General features: G+C 33.6%; 1 protein-coding gene across 1 annotated transcript; it reads right to left on the bottom strand.

The window, feature by feature from the left end:
- Positions 1-1,942: 1,942 nt before the first annotated feature.
- Positions 1,943-18,207, bottom strand: LOC127875297 (uncharacterized protein C19orf47 homolog). The gene is made up of 9 exons (XM_052420269.1): positions 18,159-18,207; positions 12,380-12,582; positions 10,637-10,709; positions 9,560-9,685; positions 8,661-8,849; positions 8,028-8,128; positions 6,845-7,046; positions 4,259-4,432; positions 1,943-3,735 (listed from the first exon to the last, which is right to left on the bottom strand). Exons 1-9 carry the CDS (start codon positions 18,175-18,177, stop codon positions 3,524-3,526), a joined length of 1,299 nt encoding a protein of 432 aa, XP_052276229.1. The 5' UTR covers positions 18,178-18,207; the 3' UTR covers positions 1,943-3,523.
- Between the last annotated feature and the right edge of the window lie 522 nt (positions 18,208-18,729).

The following is an 18,729-nucleotide window of genomic DNA, read 5'->3' as shown; positions in this document are numbered from 1 at the left end:
CAGCTTTGCACATGAAAACATTGTAAATTGGACTACTTCCACATTTGTCAGGCAGATTAAATTGAACTTAAAATATTTCATCAGCCTGAAGTGTTGGCGTTGTCCGTCCGTCTTTCCGTCCGTCCGGAGCCATATCTTGGAAGTGCTTTGGCGGATTTCATTGAAACTTGGTATGAGTATATATATGGATAAGAGGATGATGCACGCCAAATGGCACTGTACACCATCTGTTAATAACAGAGTTATGGCCCTTTGTATCTTGAAAAAATGCATTTTTTGTGTGTCGGGAGCCATATCTTGGAAGTGCTTTGGCAGATTTCGTTGAAACTTGGTATGAGTATATATATGGATAAGAGGATGATGCATGCCAAATGGCATTGTACACCATCTGTTTATAATGGAGTTATGGCCCTTTGTATTTTAAAAAAATGCTTTTTTGAGTGTCAAATATAACACTTGTGTCCAGAAGCATATTGGGGGGGGGGGATATCAATTCAACGAATTTGCTTGTTTCATAAGTAGCCATATATTCATAAATGTATGCTCAATTCATTCTCCAAAAAAACATATGATGGTGCCACATCAAAAATACCCATATTTCTGCTCAATATTTATAGAGCTATTAAAATGTTAAATCTGGTAGCAACATATTTTGGGAAAAATTTACTTTAATTTACTTGTTTGAAAAAGTGGAGATGTTGGTCAGTTGGTCTGAAGGTCAGAAACCGTTAGTTTTCGTGTTCAATCAAGGGAACTCCTTCAACCGTTCACATTTGTATGATGGTTATACAATTATATTCAAATATATTTCAAATCTATTTTTCATAATTCAAATATTTGTTTTCTTTAACCTAAGAGAAGTATTCAAGGTGTTACATTTTGATAAATGGAAGCCACCTATTTATTTTCAGGTAAAGGACATAAGGTATTTTAGTTCATTTTGGCACTATTTTTATAAAAAAAATCCACCTGCATGGGCTTTGGCATAGTGATTACATGGGAAAAAGATCCGTTTTGTGGTAACCAATTGAAAGGTCAAGGTAACGTGTATCAAAAGATCGGTTTGTCCTTGATATGTAGTGAATGGTAAGACCTCTAATCATCTAAATTGGTATGCTGGAAACTTGGGAGGAAATATGACTTAAGACGAGTTTCAGGACAATTTGTCAATGGGCTGTATCAAGAAATTGGTGTCTGCACCATTTGTAGAGGTCTTGTGATCAGGGAAAACTTTGCAAAAAGACAGAGGGCATGCATGTTTAAAGCACACTATACGATTTTGTCAAATGTTTATGAATTTTTATAAAATGTGTAAAAAACTTATTATACATATATTTCAAAATAAATTAAAAGTTAAGAAGAACATATGTCTTAAAAATGCGAAATAAGCAAGATATTATATTCTGAAATCGAAAATGTCTGTACAGTCGAATTCGCCAGCATGTATATCATGCGTGTATGATGTGATTCTAAATTTAGTTTAACGGATCATTTTAATTTCTTGCAATGATATTTATTCATACGACACACAAACACAAACTCCGATCCTAATAAAAAGACGAATGCTTCGGTTATATCTTCGTCACAATCGGCTCGCGGCGCTTATTTGTCTTTGCTGCATTTTATGAAATTTGTCTTCAATGTATAATTTTTCTTGCCTATTTTGAGTTATTGTAACATATTTTTATCATAATATTACAATTTTTACACACACAAAAATCGTATGGTCTCGCTTTAAGCAACTTCGAGATTGTTACTTCTTAGATTACAGACCATGACAGTGTTGTTTAAAAGAAGGGTTGCAATTTGTGCAAGTGTTTTCATTTAAGCTTATACTCAGCTAACAAAATAAAGAAAAACATACACAAAGTTATAAAATAGTGATGATTGTATTATCAGCTATTTATAATTCACAAAAAAGAAAAAAAACAGAACATACATGTAGCTAACTTATTTTTATTCATTTTTGATAAATTTTAAAACTAGGGTCAATAATGCCTGTACAATGTAAACAGAATCCAGCAAGTTTTAAAAGTAGCTGCCCATATAAAAAAACTCCTATGTTTGATCAAATGGGTCATACTGCATTTGGATCAATTACAACCATTATGTAAATTTTCAACTTTCACATTTATCAATAAATCCTTTTAAACAAAAACATATTCTATATAACTTAGGAAGAGAAATATACACATATCAATACATCATGTACCAATCATTGAAAAGTATCAATTGAAGTAAGACTGTAATGTAAGTTAAACTATATTGCAAATGAAAATTTGCCCACCCCTTATTTAAATGTAATCATCTGTTAAAAATACAAAAAATATATTGCACACACAAAAAAACCTGATAGCTCATACTATAAAATGCAATGGATTGTTCCAAAGTGGGCAAAGAAAGATACATGCAAATGCAATAACTTCATTTTACTGTAAGAAACAATGAACTCTGAGGGTATGGATATATGAAGTTTTAGATCATGAAGGATAAAGAACTACTATATGAATAATGAATAACTAGGCTACCCTGCCAATAAATAACCAAGAGGTAAATTAATACATGCATAATATACAAGACACCAAGTTTGGCAAATTCAATCTTCACCCAATAAATGTTTATATTCCTGTAACCATCAGTAGTTTAAAGTTTTCAATAAAACACAGTACATTAACAAATTATGAAACTTTGTTTACTTATTGAATGTTAACACATATACTTGCATAAAAAATAGTATATTCTAGAATTCATAAGACCGAACATCTTTTAGCCATTTTTGATAAATAGAAGTAAAAAAACTTATCTTGTCTAGAGTGTAAAACATGCTTAATACTGCTTTGTATTGCAATTTTTATAATAATTATAATTCATCGCCAGAATATAAATTAAGATTAAAACAAACTGAACAAGAGCTGTCCAAAAACAGCATGCAAGAATATTCTTCTTTTTTGTGCTAATAAAAATAATATACTGACCAAAAAGATATTTGATGTTGAATATTTTAAGTAAAACAAAAAAAATGTGCCTATGCAATTAAACTCTTTTACTCAGACAGCAATGCTGACATTTTGGTGAGTATACTGTATTATTACTAGAATTTTTGTGTGAATAGTCAAGCTAAAAATAATACGATGTAGAAAAAATATGGAGCTAAAAAGACAAACAATTAAGGAGTTAGGAAACAAACTGGTTTAAATTATGTTGTTTTATAAATGTCGCCACATAAATGGACATGAATAATAAATTCGTTAAACAAAAAAAACTTCAATCCTGTGTAAAAGTGAAACAATACTTTATTATAAGCTATCTATCTCACTTAGTAAACAGCAATAAAAGGTGGGTCATAGAAAAGCTGATTTTCAGCAGTTTGAATGTACACAATAAAATATCACAATGAAATAATTAAATAAAATCCATGGTATTGACAGCATCGAAAAAAACTCAAATTGGACATTTTTAACACAAAATAGAAAATCTGAGACTCTTTTTTTTAAGTTTACAAAATATTGGGGAAATAATTTGATCACGACTTTAATTTCCCAAGACGTGCAAAAACTCCTGCTGCCTGAGACATGTTAGCAGCAGAGCTTGCTGGAGAAGTAGTGTCCAACGTTGAGGATTCATTTTCTGAAGATCCAACACGCTTTTTTGCCATATTGGATTTCGGAGTAGTTTTAACTGTGATTGTAATGCTGTCCAATTGTTTAGCACCGCCAGTCCTTGCAATAATTGTACCTGGTGAAAGAGAAGCATAAACTATTAGCATGGGTGTTCTATATGTGCACTTTTTCTTACCCTGAAATATAAATATAAGATCATTTGTGCTGTACCAGTGTAACTTCTAACACATGTCAAACATATTGGTCTCAAACATATTGGTAGTACTCTGAAGTTTTTAGTTTCAGCCTTTTTATACAAGCTTCATATCATGGAAAGCCTAATGCTTATAAAGACATCCCTAAAGTCCGCTTTTTTAATTAAACCTGTAGGCAGTACATGACTTCAGAAAAGATCTTAAGAAGTTGCCCCCAGCATGTGTATTGAACCCTGGACCACCTGATAATGAGGCAGACATTATAACCAACATGCCACGGCTCTAAATGTTATGTTTGAGCAGATGGTCGTTGTCTATTCAGACAAAAGTTATGCCCCATTGAACTTAAAAGAAAATGCTCATTTCTAAGACAGAAGGTTTTAATTAAATTCGCTGATTGCTTGATCGTTATAAAAGACAATGCTCATTTCTAAGACAGATAACCTTTGTTATTTTTTGTGGAAGTGTTCACTTTGACAGCAGGCTGCGCCGCAGTGGTGCTGGTGACCTCTGCAGTGGTACTGCGTGCGCCAAGTCGGGACCGGATATCCGAGGTCGTAGGTACTGTCGGACGAGCAAGCACGCCATCAGTTTGTATGTCAAGAACTTTCTTCGGACCTGAAGTGGTATTAACAATGAATCTTAAGATCAGTTGTAATTTGTATCCTTATATTCTTCAAATCTGGAATGTCATTTAATTATCTGCTTTACTATGTACCAAAACAGAACAGGAGGCCAGGTCACTTTAAAATGACACTAGTATTACAGAGAAATATCAGCAACTAACTAATTGGTGAATATAGAAAGAAAAAAAGCTGTAAATTAAAATTGTACATGTAGCAAAAATGAATTACTACAGTTGTTTTGCATTCCTGCCTTCTGATTATGTGAATACATGTACTATTTTTGAAACTGCAAAGTGTGATTTTGTCTTTTAGACCCACCTCAGATGAGGAATATAACCTGCCCTCTAACAGCGTTCATCTCAACTCTTCACTTTTAATAAGATCCAGGAAAGTTAAAAACAAAATGTTGTCAAACTATTTTGGCATTTTACAGGTATAAATCAGCTGATAGGAGTGAAAATTTAAAAACCTGATAAGAATTGTTATAGAATTTTTAAGACAAAAACACTGCAATCACAAAGCCCTGGCAATATGTAATTTTTAACAAAGGAAAATTACTCCTTTTAAATAAAAGATGAGTTCGTCAGATACACAATGCCCCATACTGCCCCGCTTTGATTTATTTATTTTTTTAAATTATCAATTGGCAGGTACAGATTATTTTTACAAGGGAAGTAATATTTTTTAAAGGGATATAAAAAAATATTACTTCCCTTGTAAAAATGATCTGTACCTGAAATGATAAATAGAAATTATCTCCCTTTAAAGCTTGTTACTTCCCTTGGATTATTTTTTTTAACTTTGACCTTGAAGGATGACCTTGAGCTTTCACCACTCAAAATGTGCAGCTCCATGAGATACACATGCATGGACAGACGGTTCAAATGCTATATGCCACCCTACCAAGGGCATAAAAATATGGCAATTCCATGGCAAAATCTTGACAATACACACTATCGCACTAAAAAATAATATTCTATAAAAGTTTGATGAAATTCACTTGCAAAATGTACAGGGATTTCTACACTATTGTGACAGACTGGAACACACACTTACTAACAAAGGGACGCCTATCAATTTGATATCACTATGCCTTTCAGTGAGGGATAACAAATTAAAGGGATCTTTTCACGCTTTGGTAAATTGACAAAATTGAAAAAAGTTGTTTCAGATTCGCAAATTTTCGTTTTAGTTATGATAATTGTGAGGAAACAGTAATACTGAACATTAACCATGGTCTAATATAGCCATTATATGCATCTTTTGACGATTTTAAAACCTAAAAATTATAAAGCGTTGCAACGCGAAACGATTGAATAATTTGGAGAGTTCTGTTTTTGTCGTTAAATTTTGTGAAACTGCGAAGATTGCTTATATAAGGTATAAAATACGTCAAATACGTGTACTCGGCGGAATAGCTCAGTAGGCTAGAGCGTTTTTACTTCAGGACTCTAGCAGGACTCCAGGGGTCACTGGTTCGAAACCTGTTCCGGGCAATGTTCTTTTCCTTTTTTTAATTTTATTCTTGATTTTTTACTGGAGCTTTTACGATCCAATGTGTACATTTATCGATATAAAGCATTTAATGAATAAGTTAAAAAAATGCCAAAATCTGTGAAAAGGCCCCTTTAATACATCCTTCACAGATTTATGTTACCAAGACCATTTAACAGGCGTATTTTGTTCTGTTTTTGTTAGAGTGACCATGACTTTGCCCCAACCAGCCAATAAATGCAAGTCCAAGAAAGTGTCTATGTAAGTTACCTACAAACAAAATCAGAATGCATTCTCACCATCTTAACTTATTTTATTGAGCAGAAACCATTTTTCCTTTTTAGTATCAGTGTCCATAACCTTGAGCTGACAAGGCAAAAGCATTCCATCCCAAGCCTTTACCGGTAAGTCTCTATTCAAGCTTATTATATTTAGAATGTCAGTAAGATCGGATAATGAAACCTACAGCTTTTTTCCAGACACCACGAATTAGACAGCAGACAACATGAATACAGCAATTTTTTTTATAATTCAAGGGCCACAATTCAGGAGGGCTTCAGTAACAGTTTATGGAGCTTTGACAAGATAAAAAAATGTATCAAAATAGTCACCAAGTCTGAAGATAATACGATTGAAAGAATTTGAGTTACAGAGCGGACATTGTTGATTTGGCAATGTTTTATCATTTTTGTAATGGCCTTTATTCCAAATTTGTTTAAGCTATCTGGCTTGTAAAAAAAAATTTGCCAAGATATTACCATACAAAATATCTTAAAGTTTCAAGATTATCGTATATATACTTTTAAAAATTGACCCGACATCATTCTCCTGGACGAAGCCCGTCTGCCAAAGGTGTTCCCTTAATTCACTATGTATTCTTTTTAAACAAGCATTAAAAAAAATATCTCACCCTGCAATTTCTCCTGTATTTTTGGTTTCTTCATTGCCACAAGTTTCTTCTTCTTTGCGGCTGGTTCCTTCAGTACCCCGGCATACTCCAGAGGCAGGCCTACCTCTGTCTCCTCAGCATCATCGTCATCTCCAAACGTTACGGTAGATGTTGCCGCTCGCTTAATGGGTGACTTCCCGCCCAGGCGGGCAAATATTGACGGCTGAAACATTGAAAGACTCTTGAGTGTTTTAAATATGTACTATCAAAATGGGAAGATCTGATAATACATATGTGTATAATTAATATATTTTTGCCAAATATGAGGCTCAAGATGCGAGAATTAGGTTCAAGATGTGAAATATGGCATTGTTGTTGTTGTTACATAAAATTCAATTAAACTATAAAAATAATAACGTCTCAATGCCTGGCTAAGCCTTTATTTGTCAGTCAGCATTCCACTAAAACATGACTGGCATGTATGTGCCCCGACCCGGGATCGAACCCGGAACCTCTGGATTGCAACGCCAGCGCCTTATCCACTGAGCTAAGGAGGTAACAAATTAAATACTGGTGCTTGTACACATGCAATATGTTTTGATATTTCAGTACAACATAGAAGGATTAAGCACAGAGGACTCACTACAGGGCATAAGTGCGTTATATCAATGACTCTAATATTATTATTCATGATTCTTGTAATGACATCTTTTCATACTATCAAAGAATAAAGTTGAGCAATTGATTATAACTTACTTTTTCACTCTTTGACTTATACATATGTATAAGTTATGTTCAAATTAATTTAATATCCTTTACAGCTTTTATAAAATAACTATGATATAATCACAATATATCTTATTTTAAATTAATATGATTTAGGCATTTGTAACTTTACTCAATTACGTAAGAACAATCAAATTACATGGCTTATAGAAATGTGTTGTTACACCATTAAGTCATTCAAAAACTCAAAATAATGTAAGGTAGTTTTGTTCTTAAATTTAATGGTAGATATATAGTATGTTAGGATATAAATAAATAGGTCTAATAATCAATAAAAAGTCACTATACCTTAGCAGGGGCATCACTAATGAGTATGAAAGAGAAGTTACCTAGATTTGGGGAAGGCGTTTACAATAAAAACAAAGCAAAATCAAGAAATTTACATTTTAAAATGAAACTCCATAATGGATTGTCTTACTTGCGTTGTGGATGTGCTGTCTAAGTCAACATATGTTGTCTTCTTTTCACTTCCAAGTCTTTCAAAAACAGAGGTTTTGCCAGAAGCCGTTTTCTTTTTTTCTGAGAAAGAACAAAACATATCAAGATTTTGTGCAAAGTCATATTAATTTAATTTTTTTTAAGAATGGAGTTGGTCTATTTGTTTTGCACAGATATTTTCATACCGCACATGGTCACAATTTTTGTTTATCTGACAAATACATATCAGTGTTGGTATAAATCAGAGCGATTGGAATACATGTGTTGTCATGAATTTCTACTGACGAATTTACATTTTAATAATTATACACTGAACTGTTTATTTTATTTTTATTTTTGGGACCTGAATTGTTTGATAAAAGTAGGAGCAACAGAATGTTGATCATTAAAGTCATATATACCCACTAAAATAAAATTACAAAATTTAGTGAATATGGCATCAGGCTAGTGCACAGAAAGTTCTTAGCTTGATCCCCACTAATGCAGGGTACTCCTAATCTTGCCATAGAGTTTATCTATGAGTTTCTTCTCTTGACGCAGACAGGGTTCTCTTTAAATCAATAGCTTTTGATGCAATCAAGCTAAAAATAAATAGGTTTTATCAATCTCTTACCTTCTTCAACCTGAATTCTCTGCAACTCTGCCAGCTGTCTTTGTTTCAGTAACTTTTTCTTAGTCTCGCCACTGGACTTCACTGGTACATTCACTTTGAAGTCTGTCTCAAAGTCTGTGAACACTTTACGGTTGGAGGGGGTCACAGAAATCATCGGACTTGAGCTATACAGGACTGTACCAGCTGCATCTACAGAAAGAGAAATAGGGTTTAGTTAAAAGTAATGTCTGGCTGAAACGTTGTATCTAAATTTTAAACACGTGTATACCCGTGCATATCCATTAGCAGAATGATGTCAATAAATGATTCAATAACACGTACTTCAAAAATGGCTTTGCTTCTTTTACATTTCTGATTATAATTTGGAAATTCTGATGATGATTCAAAGATTGCAGGACCTTGAGTCTGGTAATACATGTAAATTAAAAATAACATTTTGATTTTCATAAAGTTTTATATTTTCTATTTTACATATAAAAATAACAAACAGAATTTACATAAAATTTTAACATATATTCTCATACTTGTGTTTTTTTATTGGTTGCATGAACCTTCCAATTGACATAAATATATAGAATCCCAAGCATTATGTAAATGGAGAGAATCTCAACTCTATGTGCATTTTGGTTCTTGTTTTACACCATTAACAGGCCTTTACCCTTTATCACTTAGATACGTATTTTGACTCATAAAATAATAAAGTTAAATTTATTTTAAGACCTTTCTTACTAGATTCAAATTTAAAAGGTTTCATTTCCAACCCTTAGATACTGATGAGTAGCAAACAGCATAAAACCTGAACAAATTGCGAGTTACGCGCAGGCTGTTCTGGTTTTATGCTGTTTGCACATAGCCATTTTCACTATGCTTCTGAGTGGGAAAGGGTTAAAATTTACTACCTGGCTTGATAGGACTGCCGAGTCTGAGTGCCATTTCTTTGGAGAGTTTGGAGGTAGCAGCAGGCATGAGTGGAGAGGCACTTCTCTCTGCCTTGGCTAGGTAATGACCCAGGGTGCGACTGGCAGCTGAAAGCATATGATAATTCAGCATGAAACTTGCAGATCTACACTTCATTATAATCACATATTAATCACTTGAAGTTGAGAAATGTGGAGTTCACATAATAGTTTATGCAAACCAACTGACCATAAAAAAAAAATAAAAAAAAATAAAAAAATGGTAGTGGATCCGTGGTCTAGTGGTAACACACTGGCTTCACAATCCAGAGATCGCTGGTTCGATTCCCCCGCTGCACCTAACCTACTAACTCGTCTTTCGCATGAGACGTTAAACCGAGGTGCTGTGTACTAGGTGCTATACACAGGGCACTAAAAGACCCAGGGTCACCTCTGGAACGTGGTGTCTCCTGTATCTTGCACTATCCCCCGTAACCAACTAACACGTCTTTCTGGGGGCGATGGCCATATGGGAGACAATCCCGGTGCACTTGATAAAAAATAATGAAGAAGAAGAAGAAGGCTGACCATAAAAGTTACTCAAAATATAACCCCACTCATACTTTGCCCCTCCTTCACCCACCCCCCTGGATATCAAATTGTCCTTTAATATATCTTTTTTAAAACAAACTACAGACAGTATTTGGAAAATTATATTCAAAAACAAAAATGAAATTAAAAATTTGGCTAAGCGCTGTCAGAATTAAAACACTATTACCAAGTCGTTCTGACCTGTACATATAGTTTACAAAGCTCTACAATTGTATTTATCATTCAAATTATGTTTTGCCTTAAAAAAATAAGATTTTTGTGTGCTTCTTTTTTGTATATTATCAAACAAAATATATAATCGTCATATTGTGAACAGGTCTCCTTAACATATGGACAGTGCGATATTAAATAATAAAATTGAAATGGAATTGGTTTAATTGTAAACTAAAAATTACAGAAATTATTTATTTCCACTTCTGATTGATGTGTTAGGCTGATTATACTGACTATATATACTATAATACTTACGAGTGGATCTCTTAATGAGTTGAGGTGTTTCTTGCATGGCTGATGTATCTCTTAAAGCACGGTCACGAACATCCTGAAATGAAAGCAGGTTAAATTGTTATAAAACTATACAGCAATCAATGAATTTCTGGATACAAATTTGGTAAAAAGATACAAGTATTCAAATATTAAGTTAATTACTTTAACTTTTATGTAAATAATACATTAAACCCATTTAATAAAACATGCTTAGGAAATAATTACCATATAACAAATACAGAGAATTAGGTGCAGATAATTTTCACAGATGGTGGTGGTGGTGGTGGTGGTGGTGGTGGTGGTGGTGGTGGTGGTGGTGGTGGTGGTGGTGGTGGTGGTGGTGGTGGTGGTGTGGGGGTGGTGGTAGCAGAAGAAATAGTAGTAGTAGTAGTAGTAGTAGTAGTAGAAGTAGTAGTAGTAGTAGAAGTAGTAGTAGTAGTAGTTGTTGTTGTAGTAGTATAGTAGTAGAAGTAGTAGTAGTAGTAGTAGTAGTAGAGTAGTAGTAGAAGTAGTAGTAGTAGTAGTAGTAGTAGTAGTAGTAGTAGTAGTAGTAGTAGTAGTAGTAGTAGTAGTAGTAGTAGTAGTAGTAATAGAGTAGTAGTAGTAGTAGGTGGTGGTGGTGGTAGCAGAAGAAATAGTAGTAGTAGTAGTAGTAGTAGTAGTAGTAGTAGTAGTAGTAGTAGTAGTAGTAGTAGTAGTAGTAGTAGTAGTAGTAGTAGTAGTAGTAGTAGTAGTAGTAGTAGTAGTAGTAGTAGTAGTAGTAGTAGTAGTAGTAGTAGTAGTAGTAGTAGTAGTAGTAGTAGTAGTAGTAGTAGTAGTAGTAGTAGTAGTAGTAGAAGTAGTAGTAGTAGTAGTAGTAGTAGTAGTAGTAGTAGTAGTAGTAGTAGAAGTAGAAGAAGTAGTAGTAGTAGTAGCAGCAGCAGCAGCAGCAGTAGAAGTAGCAGTAGTAGTAGTAGTAGTAGAAGTAGTAGTAGTATGCATTACAAAAATGCAGTTAGCCTTACATTTGGTAAAATTTAAAAATATTACAAGGGAGGCAAATCTGTAACAATAAATTTAAACTTATTGCATTTGTTTCCCCTGTAGTGTATTACCTCCCCTGCCCTGCTTATAATTATATTAATCAACAAAATTAAACACAACACAATATTTAATATACAAAATATACAAATAATCTCATATTCTGATAATATTTTTTACTGATCCACTTTATTTTACTAAAAGGATGATGTTTCATTGGACTGATAATTATAGATTTAGGATTACAGACCAGTTGCTTCAGTAATATTGTTCAGAGTGTTCCCTGTTGGCCGCGTATGCATTCTTGAATTATCATTCAAAAAACCATTTTACTATTTCGAGTCACCGTGACCTTGACCTTTGACCTAGTGACCTCAAAATCAATAGGGGTCATCTGCGAGTCATGATCAATGTACCTATGAAGTTTCATGATCCTAGGCCCAAGCGTTCTTGAGTTATCGTATGACAACCACCTGGTGGACGGACAGACCGACCTACCGACCGACATGAGCAAAGTAATATACCCCCTCTTCTTCGAAGGGGGGCATAATAAATAAAAAGTATACTGCTGTAATAGTACAAAAGATATGATCTTTTTCTCACAACTCAAAAACATTTTAAACGATCATTCTGTTAGACCACCAAACTGCTTTGAACATATATTTAATACACATTTGGGCAATATCAGCAATCTCACTCAGGTACCTGGTTAAAAACAGTCTTTGAGTGTTTCAGTATAGCAATCACATCTCCGAGTATAGTAATGCCCATATCGTTCAGGTATTCTTTGTTCAAGTCCAACAGCATGGACCTTGTGATCCTGTTGTCTGAGAAGGTGACAGCATAATTGGCTGCATCCCCAGCTGGTATGCCTGCTTCTTTGAAGAATCCAATCCAGAAGGACATATCTGAAAGATGGTGGATAAAAATGTTGAATTAAAAGTTAAACACTTGACGGCATATCTATATCAATTCACTGGTTTGTAGGTATCTATAATTTTTGCCCTCAATCTATAAATGTTTTGTATTTTGCTCTGGGATTCTGCTCTGAAAATTATTCACATTAAAAAAACATTCACTGATTGGACTAAGCTTATGCATTTAATAACATTGGTTCAAACGTCACGAAGTCACATTTGGAAGTTGTATGAGTTTAATTTAACTCCCTTACTAAAATAAAATACAGGCCATGCTTCATTTTATTTTTAGTAATTCATAATGGCGTACCATTCAGTCTTTTAGAATTTTTTCAGACGTGTCCAGGTCGAAGGGATGGGTTAGGGAGGGCTGTCCCCTAGAGCTGTAACGATTCAGGTTTGATGCATTGAAAAACCGGTTCAACGCCGCTGATTCGATTTCGACACCAATACGGCCAATTTTGATTCGATTCACTGCAATCCTGATTGATCCGCATTTTAAACCTTACTTTCCAAATCCGTCGTCTAAACTTTCTTGTCATTTGTAATACGTCTTTTGATTGGTCAGTAGCCAATATGGCATCCAATGAATGAATGAATAACATGCTGAGCATAACATCAGCCGGTAAAATGGCTTCTTAAACCACGCTAAAAGACGCACCATCAAAATTAAAATCAAAAGTATGCGAACATTTTGAGTTTCGCGAAGGTTCTGATGCAAAGGCAACTTGCAAAACGTGTTTTGTTGATGTAAGTTGAAATCAGTCAGTTGGTTTGTTTACTTAACTGTGTGCATTCTGTTAAGAAGTCAACTGGAAGTTATTTATATACTTACATGTTTGTTTTTGTTTTGTTTTTCTGTTAAACACATGTGATAGAGTGTGCAATGTGCATTTATGTTATTTAAGAATAACTCAACAAGAAGTTTTGTTCAATAAATTTGTTTCTTATAAAACAATGTGCGTTTTGAATTTAAATTTAATTAAAAAAATTAAACACTTTAAATGTACAACATAATGACTTAATAAGTTAATAACAAATACCAAACATATTAATTCATGCCCTGGACAAACCAACTTTTTACCAAGCATGAAATAGTTTGCAAAATAAGCTGCAAATAGTTTAATTTGAATGGAATCGAAAATAATCGAATCGGACCATTTGGTATCGAAATCGAATCGAATGATGAGTGAATCGTTACAGCTCTACTGTCCCCTCCATACTTATTTTTTATACATTTTTAGAGTCAAACAACATCAATTGAAGAAGCTATGACTTGTTCTGAAGACTTAAGATCAACATGAGCAAAAGTTGTGTATGGCCATTAAGATTCAATGTATAGAACAAGCCAATTCACATTATAGACCAGTTGACGAGTGACGTCACACGCGCCTGCAAAGTTTAGACTCCGCCCACTGGTTGGCAAAAAGAGATAGAATTCATATAAGCGCATATAGAGAATGTTGACAAAATCATCGTTTTTAAGGATAACCATGCACAATATCCAATATAATTTTACTAATTATGTCTGAATAAAACATTAGCATGCAAGAAAATGCATATTTGGAACAATTATATGGTTAATATTATTTGTTTTTACTAACAACTGGAGTGGAACACAATCTAAGAGCTCGATATGTGGTAACCACAAAAATCTCTCTACTGGGCACTTCTTCGCGACCATTTTCAGTTGAAACATTCTCAGAAATTGAAATTCTTTCAGAATAAATTAAGTTTAATGAACGAAAACAAATAAGGATGATAACAAACAACCAATATGTCAATTTTATGTACGCAACATAGGATAACTGATTTGAACCTTTATATGTCTGAAAAAAACAAAGACCCGTAAAATGTATTTTATGGGTCTTTGGAAAAAACTTACTTTGTTACACATTAATTAAATTCTCTTGATTCATGTAATTGTTTGATTTAATTGTTCACGCTAATTTTAACACTCTTTGTTGCAGCATTTATATCCCCATGTTTAATTGCACCTTTGTTCATCTCAACCTGATTATCTCATTATGATCGGATACTGTCCAAACAATTACAAAGAAAACATTGTGTCATAAACCCAGTGTCTGGTCATTTAACACATGTTACGATACCTCCATGTCATCTCTTGGCATTTTGAGCAGTCATTTTAGCCAAATTGAAAAGCTAAAATACTGAACAGTTGCTTCAATAAAATATTTTCACATTAAAAAAGAAGACATTTGTCGGAAATGGATTAACAGGAACTAGTGTATATATATATAAGCCAGTTTAATCATAATAATACATTGTTTAATAACTACACATTTAAAATATTGTGCAATTTTACTGCTACGCAATTAAGGTATTTAACGGGTACCGGCAAAAGTACACTCCGCTATTACGTGTAAAGATTGTAAATTACTGCAGTGTACGAAACACCATCATGAACAAAAACAATCACAAACGGGTAAATAATTGCGTTAAATAAATTACATATATGCATTTTTTATAAAATGCTAGATTTTTATCACTCCTTATTACTAGCAAAGAGATTTCAATATACAATGTACATGCAAAGACAGTTAAATTTGCATAACATGCAGGGGTTTTCCGTTTGTATGCTAAATTATATAAATATTGCCATTCAATGTAAACGAAACGAAAATTCATTCAATGTAAAATAAAATTGTAATGTATTCCGCTTTTTAGGGCTTTGTTTTATAATTGATTAAATGCACCTCTGACACTAGTCGATCGCTGATAAAAAATAACACTATCCACACCACTTAAAATTATAATACAATTAATATATGTTTTATTATTGTTAAAATCAAATTTGTTTAAGTCTCACTATCAGAAAGAATACGGCTTATGTATTGTTTTGCTTTGTGGATTGTCGGTATTTAGTCTTCCGATCATGTTTACTCTATGCTTATATCTACTTTGTATTTTTATGAAGAGGAAATTTTATTTGTTAATATACATTATATTCCGTACTAAATATGATATATTGGCACTATTTTTTAATAGTTTTAAATAAATAAATGTTTATTTCAGTTTTATTACCAATTTATTGACTAAACAAAGGCCCTTCATACATGTTTTACGTTACTGTAACCAGTGTTTGTTGCCAACCAGTCAGTGCGCATGCACGGAAAATCCCGAATGTAAACAATAACATTCAACTGGTCTATAGTAACAAACCTTAGCAACTATTCAGAAGGGCCAATATTATGAGAAACATGGTACATGATATAGATAACTAACCTAAGTCTAGCCAGTATTTTGTCAAATCATTGCAGATTTAAATGCAGTTTTCATTGTAATGTCTGGTGGACGAACCAGTTATCGAACACCTAAGAAATTACATTAAATTTCCTTAAAATTGAAACACTTAAAATGACAAAAACATTTTGTTTTAACAATTGACTAACAGTTCAATCATTGAATGATTTATACCTGGATACCTGGATGGTAGGGCCATAATTTTAGCTTTGAAGCTATCTTGGCCCGTCTTGTAAAGGTCTTCTTGTAATTTTCTCACAAATTAGTATTTTACTAATTAATTTCATTGTGCGCATAACATCATGGTACAAAAAATTTGTTGACGTTCCAATTTTCCTTGTTCAGTCGGGTTTTAAAAAGGTTCACATTATGTGCAGAAATAGTTTCTTCACTCAGACTGTTCCAAAAAGAAATAGCTCTTATTGAGAATGAATTTAATTTGATGTTCTTCTTGCACTTAGGTGTTTGGAGTTTCAAGGAATGTCCATGCAGATCATTTTGTGAAAGAGAGAAAAGTTTATCCCATTTCAGACTGTCAATATTGTGCATGGATTTAAACAATTGAATCATATCAGCTCTGTCACGTCTATATTCCAAGGTGACAAGACCAAGTTCCTTCAACCTCTTAATGTACGAAAGGTGATACAAGTTTGGCACAAGTTTGTTTCTGTAAAGTTTTCCAGCAAACTACCTTCAAGAATTTATAACAATGATTCCCTTGTTATTGTCACCTCTAGCAGACAAAACAAAATGGCGGCTGATGTAAACATGACCTATTACCCGACACTTCATAAATACTACTCCAGTATATACAAAGTCCCATGACTATCACGTGACCCAGACTCGGCGAAAAAATCTACGTCTGCTGCAATCAAAATTGCAAACGGAAATATTCTTTCTGTTTTTGTTTATCAGTGTGATGTCATGCGCACTTTTGCGCATGTGCATACAGTACCAAAACAAAACGTCCGATAATAGGTGCTGTTCGATAACAGGTACTTACACGATCCAAGAATACACATTCAACAATAAATTGACATAATAACACATGCATGTTTTTTATTGTTGTTTTTTAACTTCCAAAATTCATATGTAGTGATATTCATTAAGAGGGCCGATACTACGAGTAGACATGCTAAGCAGTCTTCGAAATTAAGCTTTGAAAAGTTACATGCCAGTCGGGCCAGTTACTTAAGAATTTTTACATGCCCAACATATTTTTTACATGCCCAAACTTTTTTAACCAAATTATAACAAATCACAACATTTTAACACTTACATGCTACACATAGTAAAGCAGAACATTTGTTTCAATAGTAGTGAATACAATTACAGCTAATCAATCACTAGAATTAAGACGGTCGATCGTTACACCAGTGCTCTTGAAAAGAGCGTTCTCTGGTGTCATCGTACCATTTTTTTGGCTTCCTTTTTCTCTAAATCACTGTCAATTTTCTATTTTGGAAGTGCTTTATCGGGCTTAGCCCCATCAACATACCTAAGATACTGCCTCTATGTCTCCAATGACATTTGTTTACATTGACAAAAACGGAAGCGTATTACTTGATTGAAATGATCGATTTAAAAAGCATCTTCTCTATTAATGTCTAGAGAAACCGTCGATAAGAACCGAATGTGACCGAACTGCATTGGTCAAAAACAATAACGATGACGTGTGCAAGCAGGTGCTAAACCAATTGAATTTTATTGTTTTACAACTAACGGCAAGGTGTTTGTTCGCAAAATTGAAAAATAGATCTGCAAATATCAAGAACCGCTTACGATTTTTTTTTATAAACTGTCAATTGGCTTCAATAATTTACATGCCCGGCGGGCCACAAACGTGATTTTTTGTATGTGCCCGGCAGGTAATTTTACTCGCCACGGGCGATCGGGCATGTGCTAATTTCGAAGACTTGTGCTAATGCTATAAAACCCTAAAATTGAATCAGTTTAAAACCAACGCATAATCATATCATGAAAAAAGATGAAGAAATTATTCCTTTGCAAACATAAACTCAAAAAAATACTTTATGATGTCTTAAAGAATAAATGAATAAACTTTCTTCAGACTACACCATTCACGTTAAAAGTTTAGACATTTCTAAAATAATCAAATGTGAAATGATCAAAATAGACGCAAAGCTTTTAGAAGTTATAAAAATACGTATTTAAAAGGCAGCTAATCATAATTCATAAAACATAATAAATCGTTAAAGTGTTTATTATTTGACATTGAGATTAAACATACAGGAAAAAACGGATTAAGTTAAAATTCTTAAAATATTTGAACATTTGTTTACCTGAGCCGGACGACGCCATGATGGAAAAGGTTCACATCCACTATACTTATAGGTTACAATAAACTAAATAATTTTGGAGGATATACTCTCTAAAACATGAACATAATTTATTTGAAGACACGGTTCCCTGTAGGGTAACTCGTCGTGACTTTATTTTAGAATATTTATGTGTGCATGTGGCAGGGAAAACATTGTGTTTACTTGAAATTCACGCTTCTGACCGCCTGTGATCAGGGAGCAAACAACCAAAAATCAAGCGAAACGTGATACGGGTCATTTTATTTAACTTGTAATAACATTCAACCGGTTTTAATTATTAACGAAACACATTTACTAGCAAATACATGTAATCCCAATTCCTATCCTTTATGAAGGGCGCTCGAAAGGACCACCTCAAATGAACTTGTTTCTGGGTATAGGCAACCGTGTATTTCAGGACGAACCCCTTGAGCGATTTGAACCTTTGATTTACCGGACGCTTATATAGTTCAGTTCTATGCCGTAAAGACAGCATACGTGTAAGAAGGGAATTTTGATCAGATTGTGTCGGCCCGGGGCTATTCAATGCAAT

The sequence above is a fragment of the Dreissena polymorpha genome, chromosome 3 (genome assembly GCF_020536995.1).
Source record: "Dreissena polymorpha isolate Duluth1 chromosome 3, UMN_Dpol_1.0, whole genome shotgun sequence".
Lineage (NCBI taxonomy): Eukaryota > Metazoa > Mollusca > Bivalvia > Myida > Dreissenidae > Dreissena > Dreissena polymorpha.
This window is presented reverse-complemented; position numbering and strand designations above follow the sequence as displayed.